The sequence below is a fragment of the Hemicordylus capensis genome, chromosome 8, assembly GCF_027244095.1.
Source record: "Hemicordylus capensis ecotype Gifberg chromosome 8, rHemCap1.1.pri, whole genome shotgun sequence".
NCBI classification, from domain to species: domain Eukaryota; kingdom Metazoa; phylum Chordata; class Lepidosauria; order Squamata; family Cordylidae; genus Hemicordylus; species Hemicordylus capensis.
In genome coordinates this window covers 32,571,175-32,583,831 of record NC_069664.1, presented here as the reverse complement: position 1 = coordinate 32,583,831, position 12,657 = coordinate 32,571,175, and the positions used below count along the sequence as shown (strand labels likewise).

Here is a 12,657-nt window from a genome sequence, read left to right as displayed (position 1 = left end):
GAGTGGATCTGGTGACTTTTGGCAGGATGCTGGCCGTCTCCTCTACATTGGCCAGAACGAGTGGACCCATGTGAACTGTGCCCTGTGGTCAGCCGAAGTCTTTGAAGACGATGATGGCTCCCTGAAGAACGTCCATGTGGCCGTGATCCGAGGGAAGCAGCTGGTGGGTAGGAGCAGGCGAGGGCAGGGCGGCGGGGTGTCTGGCAAGGAAACCAGAATTGCCCCTGGAAGGCCGCGAGGAGCTTGGCTCTCTCTCGCTCCTACAAGAAGGAGGGAGGGAGGGTTGCGGGGAGCCTGCTGCCCTCCTCCTGGGAGCAGCTCCTCCTTGGTTTTCACTGTGTGGCTTGTGCTGCTTGATTCTCCACACTCTTAAGTAATGGAGTTCACAGACCTCATGGCATGTCAAGAAGGTGGGGTGGGCGGGGGGAAGGAAAGGCATGCATACATCCTGCTTCTAGCCTTCCTCTAACTGCAGAGCATCAAAAGGACTAGGCAGCTGGACACTTTTGAGCTGCTCTGAGCATGTATCATACGGCTCTTGGTCTGGCTTTGTCGAAAGCAGGAAAATGCGAGCGGGTGATCTACGCCTCCTTGGGTTGAATAAGGGATGAGTTGGAGAAGGGGGTCCTTTGTCAACTCCCTGTCTGCCGCCAGATGCAGTTGTTGCCCGCGACAGCTCAGAGAGAGGGTCCCTCCCTGTGGCAGGCTCCGAGGGTCTGGCTGAACCCTTTTGCGCCTGTAGAAATGGCTGTCAACCGAAAAGCCTTAGAAGGAAGTTGTAAAATTGAAATTGAATTAAAATTGAAAATCTAGGGAATGTCTGCATTAGCAGATGGAGCAGATTGAAAATGGGGTACTTAATAAGGGACAAGAGGCTCCCCGTTTGCTGGATACTGGGCTTGCTTGCTGCTCAGTGAAGCAGCTCTGGATAAGATGCTTTGCGATGCCCTGCTGTGATCCAGTACGTGCCATGAGTTGTGTGGAGTTCCCTTTGTTCCCTTTGGCAAAATGATCCCAATCTTGCAGAGGTGTGAATTTTGCCAGCGATCAGGAGCCACAGTCGGCTGCTGCTTGACCTCCTGCACGAGCAACTACCACTTCATGTGCTCCCGGGCCAAGAACTGCGTCTTCCTGGAAGATAAGAAAGTGTATTGCCAGCGCCATCGGGATCTGATCAAGGGAGAGGTGAGGCCCTGCTGCGGCCCCCGCCTGCCTTCTCGCCTCCTGTGCTTCTTCCTGTCCTGCCTGCCTGATGCTGGAGAGGCCTCTCTTTGTGGTTGCTGCAGGTGGTGCCTGAGAACGGCTTTGAGGTACTGAGAAGAGTCTTTGTGGATTTTGAAGGGATTAGTTTGAGGCGAAAGTTCCTCAGTGGTCTGGAGCCAGAGAACATCCACATGATGATTGGTAAGGTGACCTTGGTGACCTGTCTGGAACGTGGCTGCCTCTGTGGCTGCTCTCCTTTACACCCTTCCCCCTCCTGTTTTCCACGCAGGGTCCATGACCATTGACTGCTTGGGGATTCTGAACGATCTCTCAGACTGCGAAGACAAGCTCTTCCCCATTGGCTACCAGTAAGTCAGTACCCACGGCTGTGCTGGGGACCCCGACCCACAAAGAAGCACAGGGAGTCTTTTGCTTCCCTCCTGGTGAGCAGGCGCTGGGAACAGAGGCCAGGCTCCTGCAGGCCCTGCAGCTCTGATGCTGTGCGACATCTTTCCTCAGGTGTTCCCGGGTGTACTGGAGCACGGCGGATGCTCGGAAGCGCTGCGTCTACACGTGCAAGATCCTGGAGTGCCGGCCCCCAGCCCTGGAGCCAGACATCAACAGCACCGTCGAGCACGATGACAACCGGACCATTGCCCACAGCCCAGTGCCACCCTCGGGTGAGCTGAGCTGCTTTCTGTGTGGTCCAGCCTGGTGCAGTGGCCTCTGTGCCACAGCTGCTGACCCTGGCTTGCGGATCGGGGGCTCCCCTGAGGAAGGACCTTCCCTCTGGCCTCCTGTGCTGCCCCCTGTAGGGGCTCCCCTCCTCTTCAGTGGCCAGCCTGATCCAGCGCGGATGAAGGGCTAAGCAGGACTCACGGTATCCGTTGGTGGAGGTTTTCTGAGGAGTGCAGAAAGGGATCCCCCTCTTTAGTGTGGAACCCTCTTTCCTTGTTCCAGAACTGGCAGTGCCGAAGCAGCTTACAGCAGATGGGGGCGGGGGGTGCAGTAGAAAACGCCACCTTTGCCTCTTCAAGAAGTTTCTCAGCTGGGTTAGAAAAATGGTGGGGTAGGGGGGCAGAGTGGGGGGGGGGGGCTTTTCTAAAGTGCCATTCCCATTTGTGCCCCTTCCCTGGGCCCATCCGCAGCTTGGTCGTCTGTTTTGCTTCCTGCTCGAGTGCTCCCTTTTTCTTTCCGCTGTGGCTCTGCTCTGCCTTCCATAAGGAAGGAGGCTGTGAAGAAGACATGCCCTCTTCTCTCCTCTTCTTCCCCAAAGACCTTTTGTTTGGATGGACCTTATTTGTATTACCTGAATCCAGAAGTTCCTGATGGTTTGTTTTTCTTCTGCAGCAGAAATGCCAGCCAAAGAGGGCCATGGCGCCATCGCAGCCATTGTGATGAGCCCTCCGTCTTCAGATCTTCCTCCACATTCACAGAACTGCAAAGCTCTGCGGATCAGAACACCAAGCTTTTCGCCTGCACAGAGATCTCCGGGTTCAAGGCCGTTGCCCTCTGCAGGTCTGACCCTTTACCCCCACTCACCACCCCTCTGTTGCCTGTAGTTGGCTTTCACCTTGGAAACAGCCACTTCTTTTCCAGGCCTAGTTTCTGCTTCTAGTCCAGAACCTCCAGTAGTATGTTTCCATCAAAACTCAAGCATCTGTGTATGGCGTGTGCTGAGGTTATTCTAGATAAAGCCCCCGAGAGCTTGGGCCCAGCAGGTTCTGCTGCCCATCGTGCCCCAAGGCCAAGCAGGGCATCAGCTTTGAGCCTACCTGGTACAGAGAGACGAGTCCTTGGTGGCTGTGAGGTCCCCTCCTCCTTGAGCAGCATCCTCCAGGCATCCTCTCATGGTCCTGCTGAGCCCTTTGCATTATGGCATTCCTCTGATGAGCTGGATCCTGCATCAGCTGCTGACAACTTGCAACCCTCCCTTAGTCTTTGGGTTAAGGGGGGGCTCTGTTTTTAAATTTTGGGTTTGAAATTTTGGGCAAATTTTGAATTTGAAAAATTCTGGTTTCTGACATTCCCAGCTAACTTCTGATGGACACTTTTGAAGTCAGAAGGCATGGCAAAGGTGAGAGAAGGTGTCCTAATATACTGGCACCCCAAATTCTAGTTGCAAGTCTCCAGCTTAGCAGGCTCGAACCTCATGGGAGAGTTTCCATTATGCTCTGGAATTTCCATCAGAGTTTGAGAGGGCCCAGTCTGCTGCTGCTTGGGGCTAGGAAATATTTCTGGATAGCCAAGCCTAAGCCTGACCTAGGGGAAAATGTGATGTCTGGGTATTTTGAGGAATATGGGGAATGGAGTCTCAACTTGGTTCCTTGCCTTTGGGGGCTTTCAGTACACTCTGGGTATTTGTGTTCAAGGGGAGGAGGATGCAATTTTTGGCCCTATTGAGCCTAGTTTAGTAACTGCTACCCCCACCCCTCTTCCTAGGGAGTCCAACCCCTGTGACGCACGAGATAGTGACTGTGGGAGACCCGTTGCTGTCATCTGGACTTCGGAGCATCGGCTCCAGGAGGCACAGTGCATCTCCTCTGTCCCCGCAGCAGCTGAGGTCCTGGATGCTGTCTCCCAGCAGAGCCGGGGTCACTAACTCCAGGCACAGCATCTCTTCAGTGGCCAGCGCGGGCCCTTCCCCAGAGCAGGACTTGAGCACAAAGCCTACAGAACAGCCTGTGGGCCCAGCCACTGTGCGTGTGGCTTCCCAGAACAGCTGTGCTCCTCCCAATGTGGCAAGTGGAGGCCAAGGGGCTCGCTTGGAGGAGTCCCTGTCCTTGGAAACGGAGCTGGCAAGAGGGCCCATCCCTGCCAAGGCAGAGAAGGTCAAGCTGCTGTGCCCCAAAGACTCCAGCACTTCCCCTGGGAGTGCCAAAGCAGGCACTCCGCTTCAGAGCACAGAGCCAAACCCCAGCAAAGCAGTGAAGCTTCCAGAGCCCCCTCCTGGGTTGTTCTCTTCGAAAGAGTTAGTGGCTTTCCCAAGTCCACATCTGAGAGCCCCAAAGAAGGAGCAAGACCAGCAGGTGGACCTTGGACAGGCAGAACAAAGCTGCCCTCTCGAGGATCCAGAAGCAAAGTCCCCCAAGCTTCCTGGAGGGGGTCTCAGGCCTCCTTCCATAAGCGAGCCACTTCCTTCTGTGGGCAGAGACAGGCGGCCAAAGGGGAAGAAGGGAGCAAAAGAGAGACACTCCAGTAAGTTTTTTCCAGGCCCAGTCCTCCTCCTCCCAGCTAGCAGTGAAGAAAGTGCAGAGCCAGAGTGTGTGAATCCAGCTCTGATGCCGGAACCTGTTGAGCAGAGGCACTGCAACAGCATCGCCACTGAGAAGAGCACCGACAGCAGCCCACTGGCCCAGAGGACACCCAAGGCTTCTTTCCAAGGGGAAGTCGCCACCTCCAAGGATCTGCAGGCTTCCCAAAAGCGCACCGTGAAAGTCACGCTGACCCCCCTCAAGATGGAAGGGGAGAGCCAGCCCAAAAGCGTGCAGCGAGAGAGTGATGCAGAGCTTCAGGTGAAGGAGAGCAAGCCAGCTTCCACGGCACTGTCTTCTTCCACCCTGGAGCAGGCAGGAGATGGCTCGGTGGCCCAGGACAATCCCAGAGGTGCTCTAGTCCCAGAGTCCCAGAGCGACACCTACCAGAGTCTTCCTGTTCAAGAGAGCAACGTGATGCTCCAGGATGGGGCCAAAGCACAGGAGGATGGGGCCTATAAGAGGCGGTATCCGCGGCGCAGTGCCCGGGCCAGGTCCAACATGTTCTTTGGGCTGACTCCCTTGTATGGTGTGAGATCTTATGGTGAGGAAGACATTCCTTTCTACAGCAACTCCACTGGGAAGAAGCGGGGAAAGAGGTCTGCTGAGGGGCAAGTGGATGGAGCAGACGACCTCAGCACCTCCGATGAGGATGACCTGTACTACTATAACTTCACCAGGACAGTGGTGTCCAGCACGGAGGAGCACCTGGGTCCCCACAACCTCTTCCGAGAAGAAGAGCAGTGCAGCCTTCCCAAGATCTCTCAGCTGGATGGCGTGGATGATGGCACCGAAAGTGACACGAGTGTCATGGTGACAGCAAGGAAGGTGAATCCAGTGACCAAAAGGAACACAGGCAAAGAGAACGGGACGGACAGCTTGAAGCTGGATCGGAGTGAAGAGGGTGGGGAGAAAGCACAAGTGACCAAGGGCACGGCCGGCCACAAGCCAGCGGATCCCAAAATAGAGAACAGCCGGGCCAAGCCGCAGAGCCAGGACTCCCTGGAGGCCCAGCTGAGCTCCTTGGAGGCAGCCGGCCGCCGCCCTCGTGCCAGTACGCCCTCCGAGAAGACCCTCCTAGACACTTTCAACACGGAGCTGCTGAAATCCGACTCAGACAACAACAACAGCGACGACTGTGGCAACATCCTCCCCTCGGACATCATGGACTTTGTCCTGAAGAACACCCCCTCGATGCAGGCGCTAGGAGAGAGCCCCGAGTCCTCGTCCTCGGAGCTCCTCACCCTGGGAGAAGGACTGGGCCTCGACAGCAATCGGGGCAAGGATATGGGCCTCTTTGAGGTGTTCTCACAGCAGCTGCCGACAGCCGAGCCCGTGGACAGCAGCGTTTCTTCCTCGATTTCGGCCGAGGAGCAGTTTGAGCTGCCCCTGGAGCTGCCCTCAGACCTCTCTGTCTTGACGACACGGAGCCCTGCGGTGCCCAGCCAGAACCACGGCAGGCTTGCTGTCATTTCGGAATCCTCGCTGTCCTCCTCTGGAGAGAGATCAATGCTCACTCTGCCTTCCTCCAAATCTGCGGAGAAGAGAGTGACCGTCACAGAGAAGCCTGCCTCCAGTGAAGGGGAGCCAACACTGCTCAGCCCCAGAGTGGGCCCTAGCCCCGAAGGACACCTGACCCCAGACCCCTTTATTCCGGGCCCCATGGAAGCCGAGCACATCGCCAGCCCCCCCTGTGGGCCGGTAGAGCAAGGCCACGGAGCCAGCCAGGACTTAGCAAGGAACAGTGGGACGCCTGGCCTCCAAGTCCCAGTTTCTCCGACGCTGCCACTTCAGAACCCCAAGTACGGCCCCAGTGCCACGGAGAGCCCTGGTCCATCTCAGATCTCAAATGCTGCGGTGCAGACTGCCCCACTCCACCTCAAGGCAGCTGCTGAAAAACTCCTGGTGGTGAACCAGAACATGCAGCCGTTGTACGTCCTCCAGACTCTTCCCAATGGTGTGACTCAAAAGATCCAGCTGACCTCCGCGGTCAGCTCTTCCCAGGGTGTGATGGAGGCCGGTGCGTCTGTGCTCGGGCCCATGGGCACCGGGCTTGCGCTGGCCGCAGGCTTAAGCCCAAGTCTGCCCTCGCCCCAGGCGCTCTTCCCCCCCACCAGTAAAGGGCTCCTGCCCCTGCCTCATCACCAGCACTTGCATTCCTTTTCTGCAAGCCCCCAAGGCGGCTTCCCCTCCACTCTCAGCAGCCCTGCCTCGGGCCTCCTGATCGGTGTCCAGCAACCTCCTGACTCGGAAACAAGCCAGAGAGCAGACGTCGGGGCTGTAGCCCCAGCCCCAGCCTCCGGCCTCGGCAAGAAAAGGCCCATCGCACGCCTGCAGTCGCGGAAGAACAAGAAGCTTGCCCCTTCCGACTTGGTCCCGAACATGACGCTCATCAACTTCACCCCCTCCCCGCTTCCCAGCCATCCCAGCCTACTTGACTTGGGGACCGTCAGTAACTCTGCACCCCACAGGACGGTCCCCAACATCATCAAGCGCTCCAAGTCTGGGGTCATGTACTTTGAGCAGGCCTCTCTCTTGACACAGGGGGTGGGAGGGTCAGCAGCCACCGTGGCAGCAGTTGGCACTGCTGCTGGCGTGGCTGGGCCAGAGACGGGCCATCTTGCAGTGGGGCCTGTGTCGGAGCTTCCCTCCACGCCCTCTGTGCTGAACGTGGTCTCCATGCCGACGTCTGCCACGGCGCCTTCCACAGCCACCTCTGGCCCCGGACACGTGCTGGCCCGGGGATCCGTGGCGCTTGCTGGACCCAGGCTGCCGGGGGTCTCCGAGGTGGGCTCGATCAGCAACCTCCTCATCAAAGCCACTCAGCAGAGCCTGGGCCTTCCCGAGCAGCACTCCGCTGGGCCCCCATCTGGCTCTGGGATGTTCTTGCAGCTGGGCAGTGCCTCCTCAGCCCCGCCCGCAGCCACGATGGCAGCGGCACCAGCACCCGGCACCTGCCTCTTGCCCTCTGCACAGACAGTGGGCCTGGCCGCAGACCCGGAAGGCTCTTACCAGCCGGGGCCTCTGACCCAGATGCTGGCTAGCAAAACGGGGACTGTCCCCTCTGCAGGGGACCTCGCCCCTCCTTCCCAAGCCCCTCCGCTCTCAAGCTTCCCCCAGGTGGTGGACGTTGCTCTGGAGCCAAAGAAGACTTCCTCCTCCTCCTGCTCCGTCCCACGCGCCCGCTCAGCTTCTCCCAGGAGCTCCCCCCCTGCTGACCAGCCACCGGGAAGCTGTGCCGTGCCGGCCTCTGTGAAAGCAAAACTCAAATTCAAACGGCTTCAGTCCTCCTCCGACTGCAAAGGGTTTGGGAAGAAGCACAAGATGTCTCACCTCTGGACCAGTTCTCTTGAGAAACACATTCCGCAGCAAGGCAGCAGTGTGGCGGCCCAGGACTCGGCTGGAGGGTAAGAGAAGAAGACTGTCCTCTCCCCTTTCCCCTTGTAGCTTCTGCAGCAGAGCCCAGCTGGCATCCCGTCAGGAGAAGCCAGACTGGCTGAGAAGCAGCAAGCAGGCAGGTGCCTCCTGGAGCCAGAGAGCCACCTGGGGGCCGAGCTGAACTTGGCTTCTCGGGGCTCTCCCTCCCTCTCTGCAAGGGGCTGGCCGCAGGGTCTTCACAGCCGCTTGCTCTGTGGTGCTGGTGGCTCTTCTTGGGCTGTACCAGGTGTAAGTGGGGCAGGGAGGAGGGAGGAGATTTGCTTTCCGGAGCAGCGGCAGCTCTGGACGCCATGGAGGTCTACCAGTGCCGGGGAGTTCCAAAGGGTTTCTCTAGACATCCTAGTGACTGTAGGCAGGAACAGCACATAGTCCTCCTCAGGGAAAGTGGCACCTGGCCTGCCCCCCTGGCAGCCGCTGCCCCTCCTCCTCCTCCTCCCAGGTGCCAAGTTTGGCGCCACCTGCATGGGGCTCAGGCTTGGCTGCTGCCCTGATTCTCTCTCTCTCTCTCTCTCTAGGATTCCTGCCCCGAAGATGCACTCGGAGGAAGCCACCAGTACAGCGCCGCCTCCGCGCAAAGCAGCAGGGTAAGGCCGCCCCTTGTCTCGCCTGCTCCTTTGCCTTCTTCCCAGCCAGGCCCTTGGGCCGTCCAGCTCCACTACTCTGCCCGGGGCACTTCTTCCAGGCTCCAGGCGTCCCCTGCTCGGCCTGGAGACGCTGCTGCCAGGGAGTGCACCGGGGGCGGGGGGGGGGGGCGGGGGGCCTTCTGCATGCAAAGCGGATGATCTGCCAGCACTGAGCTACGGCCTCATCTCTAGGGAGCGGTGTGGGGCACGTGTGGCCCCTGAGCTGCTGCCAAGTCCTCTGGTCCCCTGAAAACCCTTAAGAGCCCCCGGATGGGTTCCAGAGGAAACAGGGGGGCTGGCTTCAGGGGAGAGCAGGGCGAGGCCGCAGCCAGGCTCCTAGGCGGTTCCCTGGAAGGACTGGCTGCCGGTGTCTCCAGGGCCCTCTGTGGTGGCCTTCCATAACAGAAGGGGAGGCTGGCTGCTGGATCAAGCCCCAGGAAGCCTGTCCAGGCCAACATCCTGGAAGCCCACAAGCGGGAGAGGGAGTCAGTGCCCCCCCCACCCCGCTGTTGCTCCCCTGGAGCTGGGATCTGGAGGCACCCTGCCTCCACTGCGGTCTTGGGAGAGCAGCCGTGAGCTTCCTCTCCTCCCCAGAAGTGTGACCCGTCTGAAAGCGCCAAGCGTGGTCCTTCTTGCCACCCACCGGGCTTGCTGTGATCAGGCCCGCTTGGTCCACCCCAGGACTGCCTCCTGAGCCCTGGAACTGCACCGAGGGCTAAAAGGGGAGGCTTTGTGGAGGGCCAGGGCTCGTGGCTCTCTGCGTGGCTTCTCTCGGCATCTGCCAAGGATTCAAAGCCCTGGCTGCCCCCCCCGCTCCTCTCCACAGGCAAACAGCAGCTCTCCCGGAATCCCAGTCAGTACAGAATGCTGCAAGTGAGCAAGAACATGCAGGTATGTTGCCCCTACCAGGCTCTGCCCTCTTTCTGCTGCGGGGTGGCTCTGGGCGTCACAGCGCTGCTTGCTCCCTTCTGAGAGTTCTCAGGAGCTCGCTCCATTTGGGAGCTGCAGGTCTCCATGCTGGTCTTGGGCTGTCTGTGTTGCTGAGGACCCTCTTTTCCCTCCAGACTCCAAGACTCCCGAGGAAGAGGAGGAGGGGGAGGAAGAAGAAGAGGAAGAAGAGGAAGAAGAAGGCCCTTTCAGTTCCCCACTCATGTTCTGGCTGCAGCAAGAGCGGAAGAGGAAGGAGAGCCTTGCTGAGAGGAAGCCCAAGAAGGGGCTGCTCTTTGAGATCTCCAGTGACGATGGCTTCCAGATCTGTGCTGAGAGTATTGAAGGTGGGCACAGGGGCAGTGGCGGGGAGGGAGGGGGTGCGCTTTGGATCAGCAGCGTCTTCACTCCTCTGCCCCACTGTGGGTGTGAACAAGAAGGGAGGGGGAGCCTCGCTGGGTGAGCCTCCCGCTGAGCCGCCCCGTTTCCCTTCTCTTCATGGCAGATGCCTGGAAATCTCTGACGGACAAAGTCCAGGAGGCGCGTTCCCAGGCCCGCCTGAAGCAGCTCTCCTTTGCAGGTAGCCAGGCCGGGGCGCTTGGGCAGCACCTGGTGAACTCGCTGCCTTTGCCTTTTTTTCAGAACATGCACTTAATTAAACATTTCCCCCCAAAGCAAGATAAAAGTTAACAAATGGAAAGCATTTAAAGTTTAAAGCAAATAATAAATATACACAGAATCAAACATAGAAATGTAACATATACAAAAATAATGACTGCATATTGCGAGGAGAGGTGTGCTTGCATGATGAAAACCATATCAAATATTGGCTTCAAGTTTGAGGAACAATTAGCAAATGAGAAAGACAGGCATTTTCACAAGAGGGACAGGCTGCTTGTGGGGAGGCGCTTCAGGGTCACATAGAGAAGGGGACCCGGTGGCCATGACTCTGGGATCCACATTTGGGTTTCTAGCCTGCCTAACTGGAACCACTGCAGTTGTGCTCGCTGCTCCTACCCTGCAGGCAAAATCCCAGGGAGGGGGTTACGGGGATGATCGTGGGGGGGCGGGGGGGCACCAATCTCCTCTTTTAGGCGGAAGAGCGAGTGGGCAGACGGGTAGGGCATGCCGTGCAATGCAGTTTCCCCCAGAAGTGACCCTTGAGTTGCTCCTGCCAGCACCCTGTAATCGACTGGGCTAAGGCTCAGGGCCATGGCTAAGCCCCCATGGGGGTGGGGCCCCCTGAGCAGCTGGTGCAGTTCTCCAGCGGGGCTCCTGTGCTTTGCGGTCTTGAGGCCAGGCACAGCGGTGCCCTCAGTGAACCCCACATCGGCCTTGGCGCCCAGACCTGCCCCACTGCTGCTCCTTGCAGCGGGGCTTTGCCTGGGCGGCCTTAGGCCTTGCGCCCCAGCCGCTTGCCTGCTGCCTGGGCCTCAGGGGCCTTCCTCCTCCTTCCAGGTGTCAGCGGGCTGCGGATGCTGGGCGTCCTCCATGACGCGGTCGTGTTCCTGATCGAGCAGCTCAGTGGAGCCCAGCATTGCCACCACTACAAGTTCAGGTTCCACAAGCCAGAGGAGGCGAAAGAGCCCCCCGTCAACCCCCACGGCTCGGCCAGGGCCGAAGTGCACCTCAGGCAAGTGGAACCCTCTTCCGGACAAGGCCCCGGCTCTCCTCTGGGGAGACCCCAGCCCGGCCTTCTGATGCCTGCTGGGGCCAGCACGAAAAGCCATGCCTCTCCAACTGGAAGTGGTTTGTATGGCCCCTGGAAGGTGCTCAGGGGCTGGGTGGGGGTGGGGGGTGACCCCAGTATATCAGGGCGGGGGGGGGAACGCCTCAGAAAGCCTGTCTGCTTCTCTGGGCCATTCTTGGGCTCCAGGTGGCTTCACTAAGGCCAGCTCTAGAGTTTGTCATGGAGCCACGGGAGGAGGGGGCGGGCTGCAAGACCCCAGAGGGCAGGGGAGCCAGCCCTGCTGGGAGCCCCGCCTGTGACCCAGAGCCCGTGGTCCTGGCTGCCGTGGTGGACCTCAGTCCCTCTGCCTTCTGCCCCTCAGGAAGTCTGCCTTTGACATGTTCAATTTCCTGGCTTCTAAGCATCGCCAACCCCCGGAGTACAACCCCAACGACGAGGAGGAGGAGGAGGTGCAGCTGAAGTCTGCCCGGTACATAGTGGGGCCGGCGGGAGGGCTCCAGGGCTGCCCTTTCCATCTCCCCTGCCCTGGTGGAGCGGGGCGTGATGGGAGGCCGACTCCCCTGCCCCCTGTGCCGAGAGCGGCTTGTGGGGCGTCCCGTGTGGGCCGGGGCGGTGGCTGCCTGCTTCCAGGGGCTCTTGAGCAGCCTCTGGCCTTCCTTTCCCCAGGAGGGCGACCAGCATGGACCTGCCCATGCCGATGCGCTTCCGACACTTGAAAAAGACCTCCAAGGAGGCAGTTGGCGTCTACAGGTGCGTGGGAGCCGGGGCAGCAAGCGGCAGCGGCAGGGCCGAGGGCAGGGCAGGCGGAACAGCTCAGGAGCCCCAAAGGGGTGGGGGGGGTCCCAAGAGAGCCTGGCCCCTCTGAAGTGTCCCCAGAGGTCTCCCTTGGGCCCTGGCCAGGCCTCTCGAGCAGCACTGACCTTGCTCCGGGAGGGAGGGAGGGGGGCCCCCCAGGGGGCCCCCCATTTCCAGGCCCGGCGCGAGGCTTCAGAGCCCTGGTGCCTCCTGCCCCTGGAACGTGCGTTTCCTGGCCAGGTCTCCCATCCACGGCCGGGGCCTGTTCTGCAAAAGGAACATCGATGCTGGGGAGATGGTGATCGAATATGCTGGCAACGTGATCCGCTCCATCCTGACTGACAAGCGTGAGAAGTACTACGACAGCAAGGTGAGCCTGAGCAGAGGCCTGTGTGCTGTGTGCTTGGCTGCTCCGGAGAGTTGCCAGTGGAGGGGCGCGAGGGGCAGCGGGCCTGGCTGGAGACCACCTCCAGAGGGCCTGCAAAGCCTCTGCACGGGGAGAGCCGGTTGGGGCCCTGCCTCGGAAGCCTGTGGTCAGGTTTCCCAATCCTCGGGTCTCCAGTGGCCGGCTGGCCTGCGACTCCTCCAAGTCGGCTGGGGCTGTGCCTGCCAGGCCCCGCTCCTCTGTGGCGCTTGGAGGGCCAAGTGCCTGTGGCGGTGGGGTGGGGCCCCCGAGGCGCCAGCGGCACCAACAGCTGCTGCCTGCAGGGCCTTGAGCCGAGATGCC

At 59.8% G+C, this 12,657-nt stretch overlaps 1 protein-coding gene across 6 annotated transcripts in view; it reads left to right on the top strand.

The window, feature by feature from the left end:
• The window catches only part of KMT2A (lysine methyltransferase 2A), a 51,049-nt gene that overhangs the window by 35,215 nt on the left and 3,177 nt on the right, over positions 1–12,657 (top strand). For 4 of the 6 annotated variants that reach the window (XM_053269328.1, XM_053269327.1, XM_053269324.1 and 1 more), the window contains 15 exons: positions 26–163; positions 1,027–1,185; positions 1,287–1,404; positions 1,493–1,571; positions 1,723–1,883; positions 2,554–2,721; positions 3,646–7,864; positions 8,411–8,479; positions 9,345–9,409; positions 9,583–9,792; positions 9,951–10,025; positions 10,904–11,078; positions 11,497–11,604; positions 11,802–11,885; positions 12,171–12,300. In XM_053269328.1, coding sequence (XP_053125303.1) covers positions 26–163; positions 1,027–1,185; positions 1,287–1,404; positions 1,493–1,571; positions 1,723–1,883; positions 2,554–2,721; positions 3,646–7,864; positions 8,411–8,479; positions 9,345–9,409; positions 9,583–9,792; positions 9,951–10,025; positions 10,904–11,078; positions 11,497–11,604; positions 11,802–11,885; positions 12,171–12,300 — 5,958 coding nt within the window. The remainder of the gene's footprint in view (positions 1–25; positions 164–1,026; positions 1,186–1,286; positions 1,405–1,492; positions 1,572–1,722; positions 1,884–2,553; positions 2,722–3,645; positions 7,865–8,410; positions 8,480–9,344; positions 9,410–9,582; positions 9,793–9,950; positions 10,026–10,903; positions 11,079–11,496; positions 11,605–11,801; positions 11,886–12,170; positions 12,301–12,657) is intronic. The other 2 variants (XM_053269326.1, XM_053269323.1) reach the window with 1 other exon arrangement.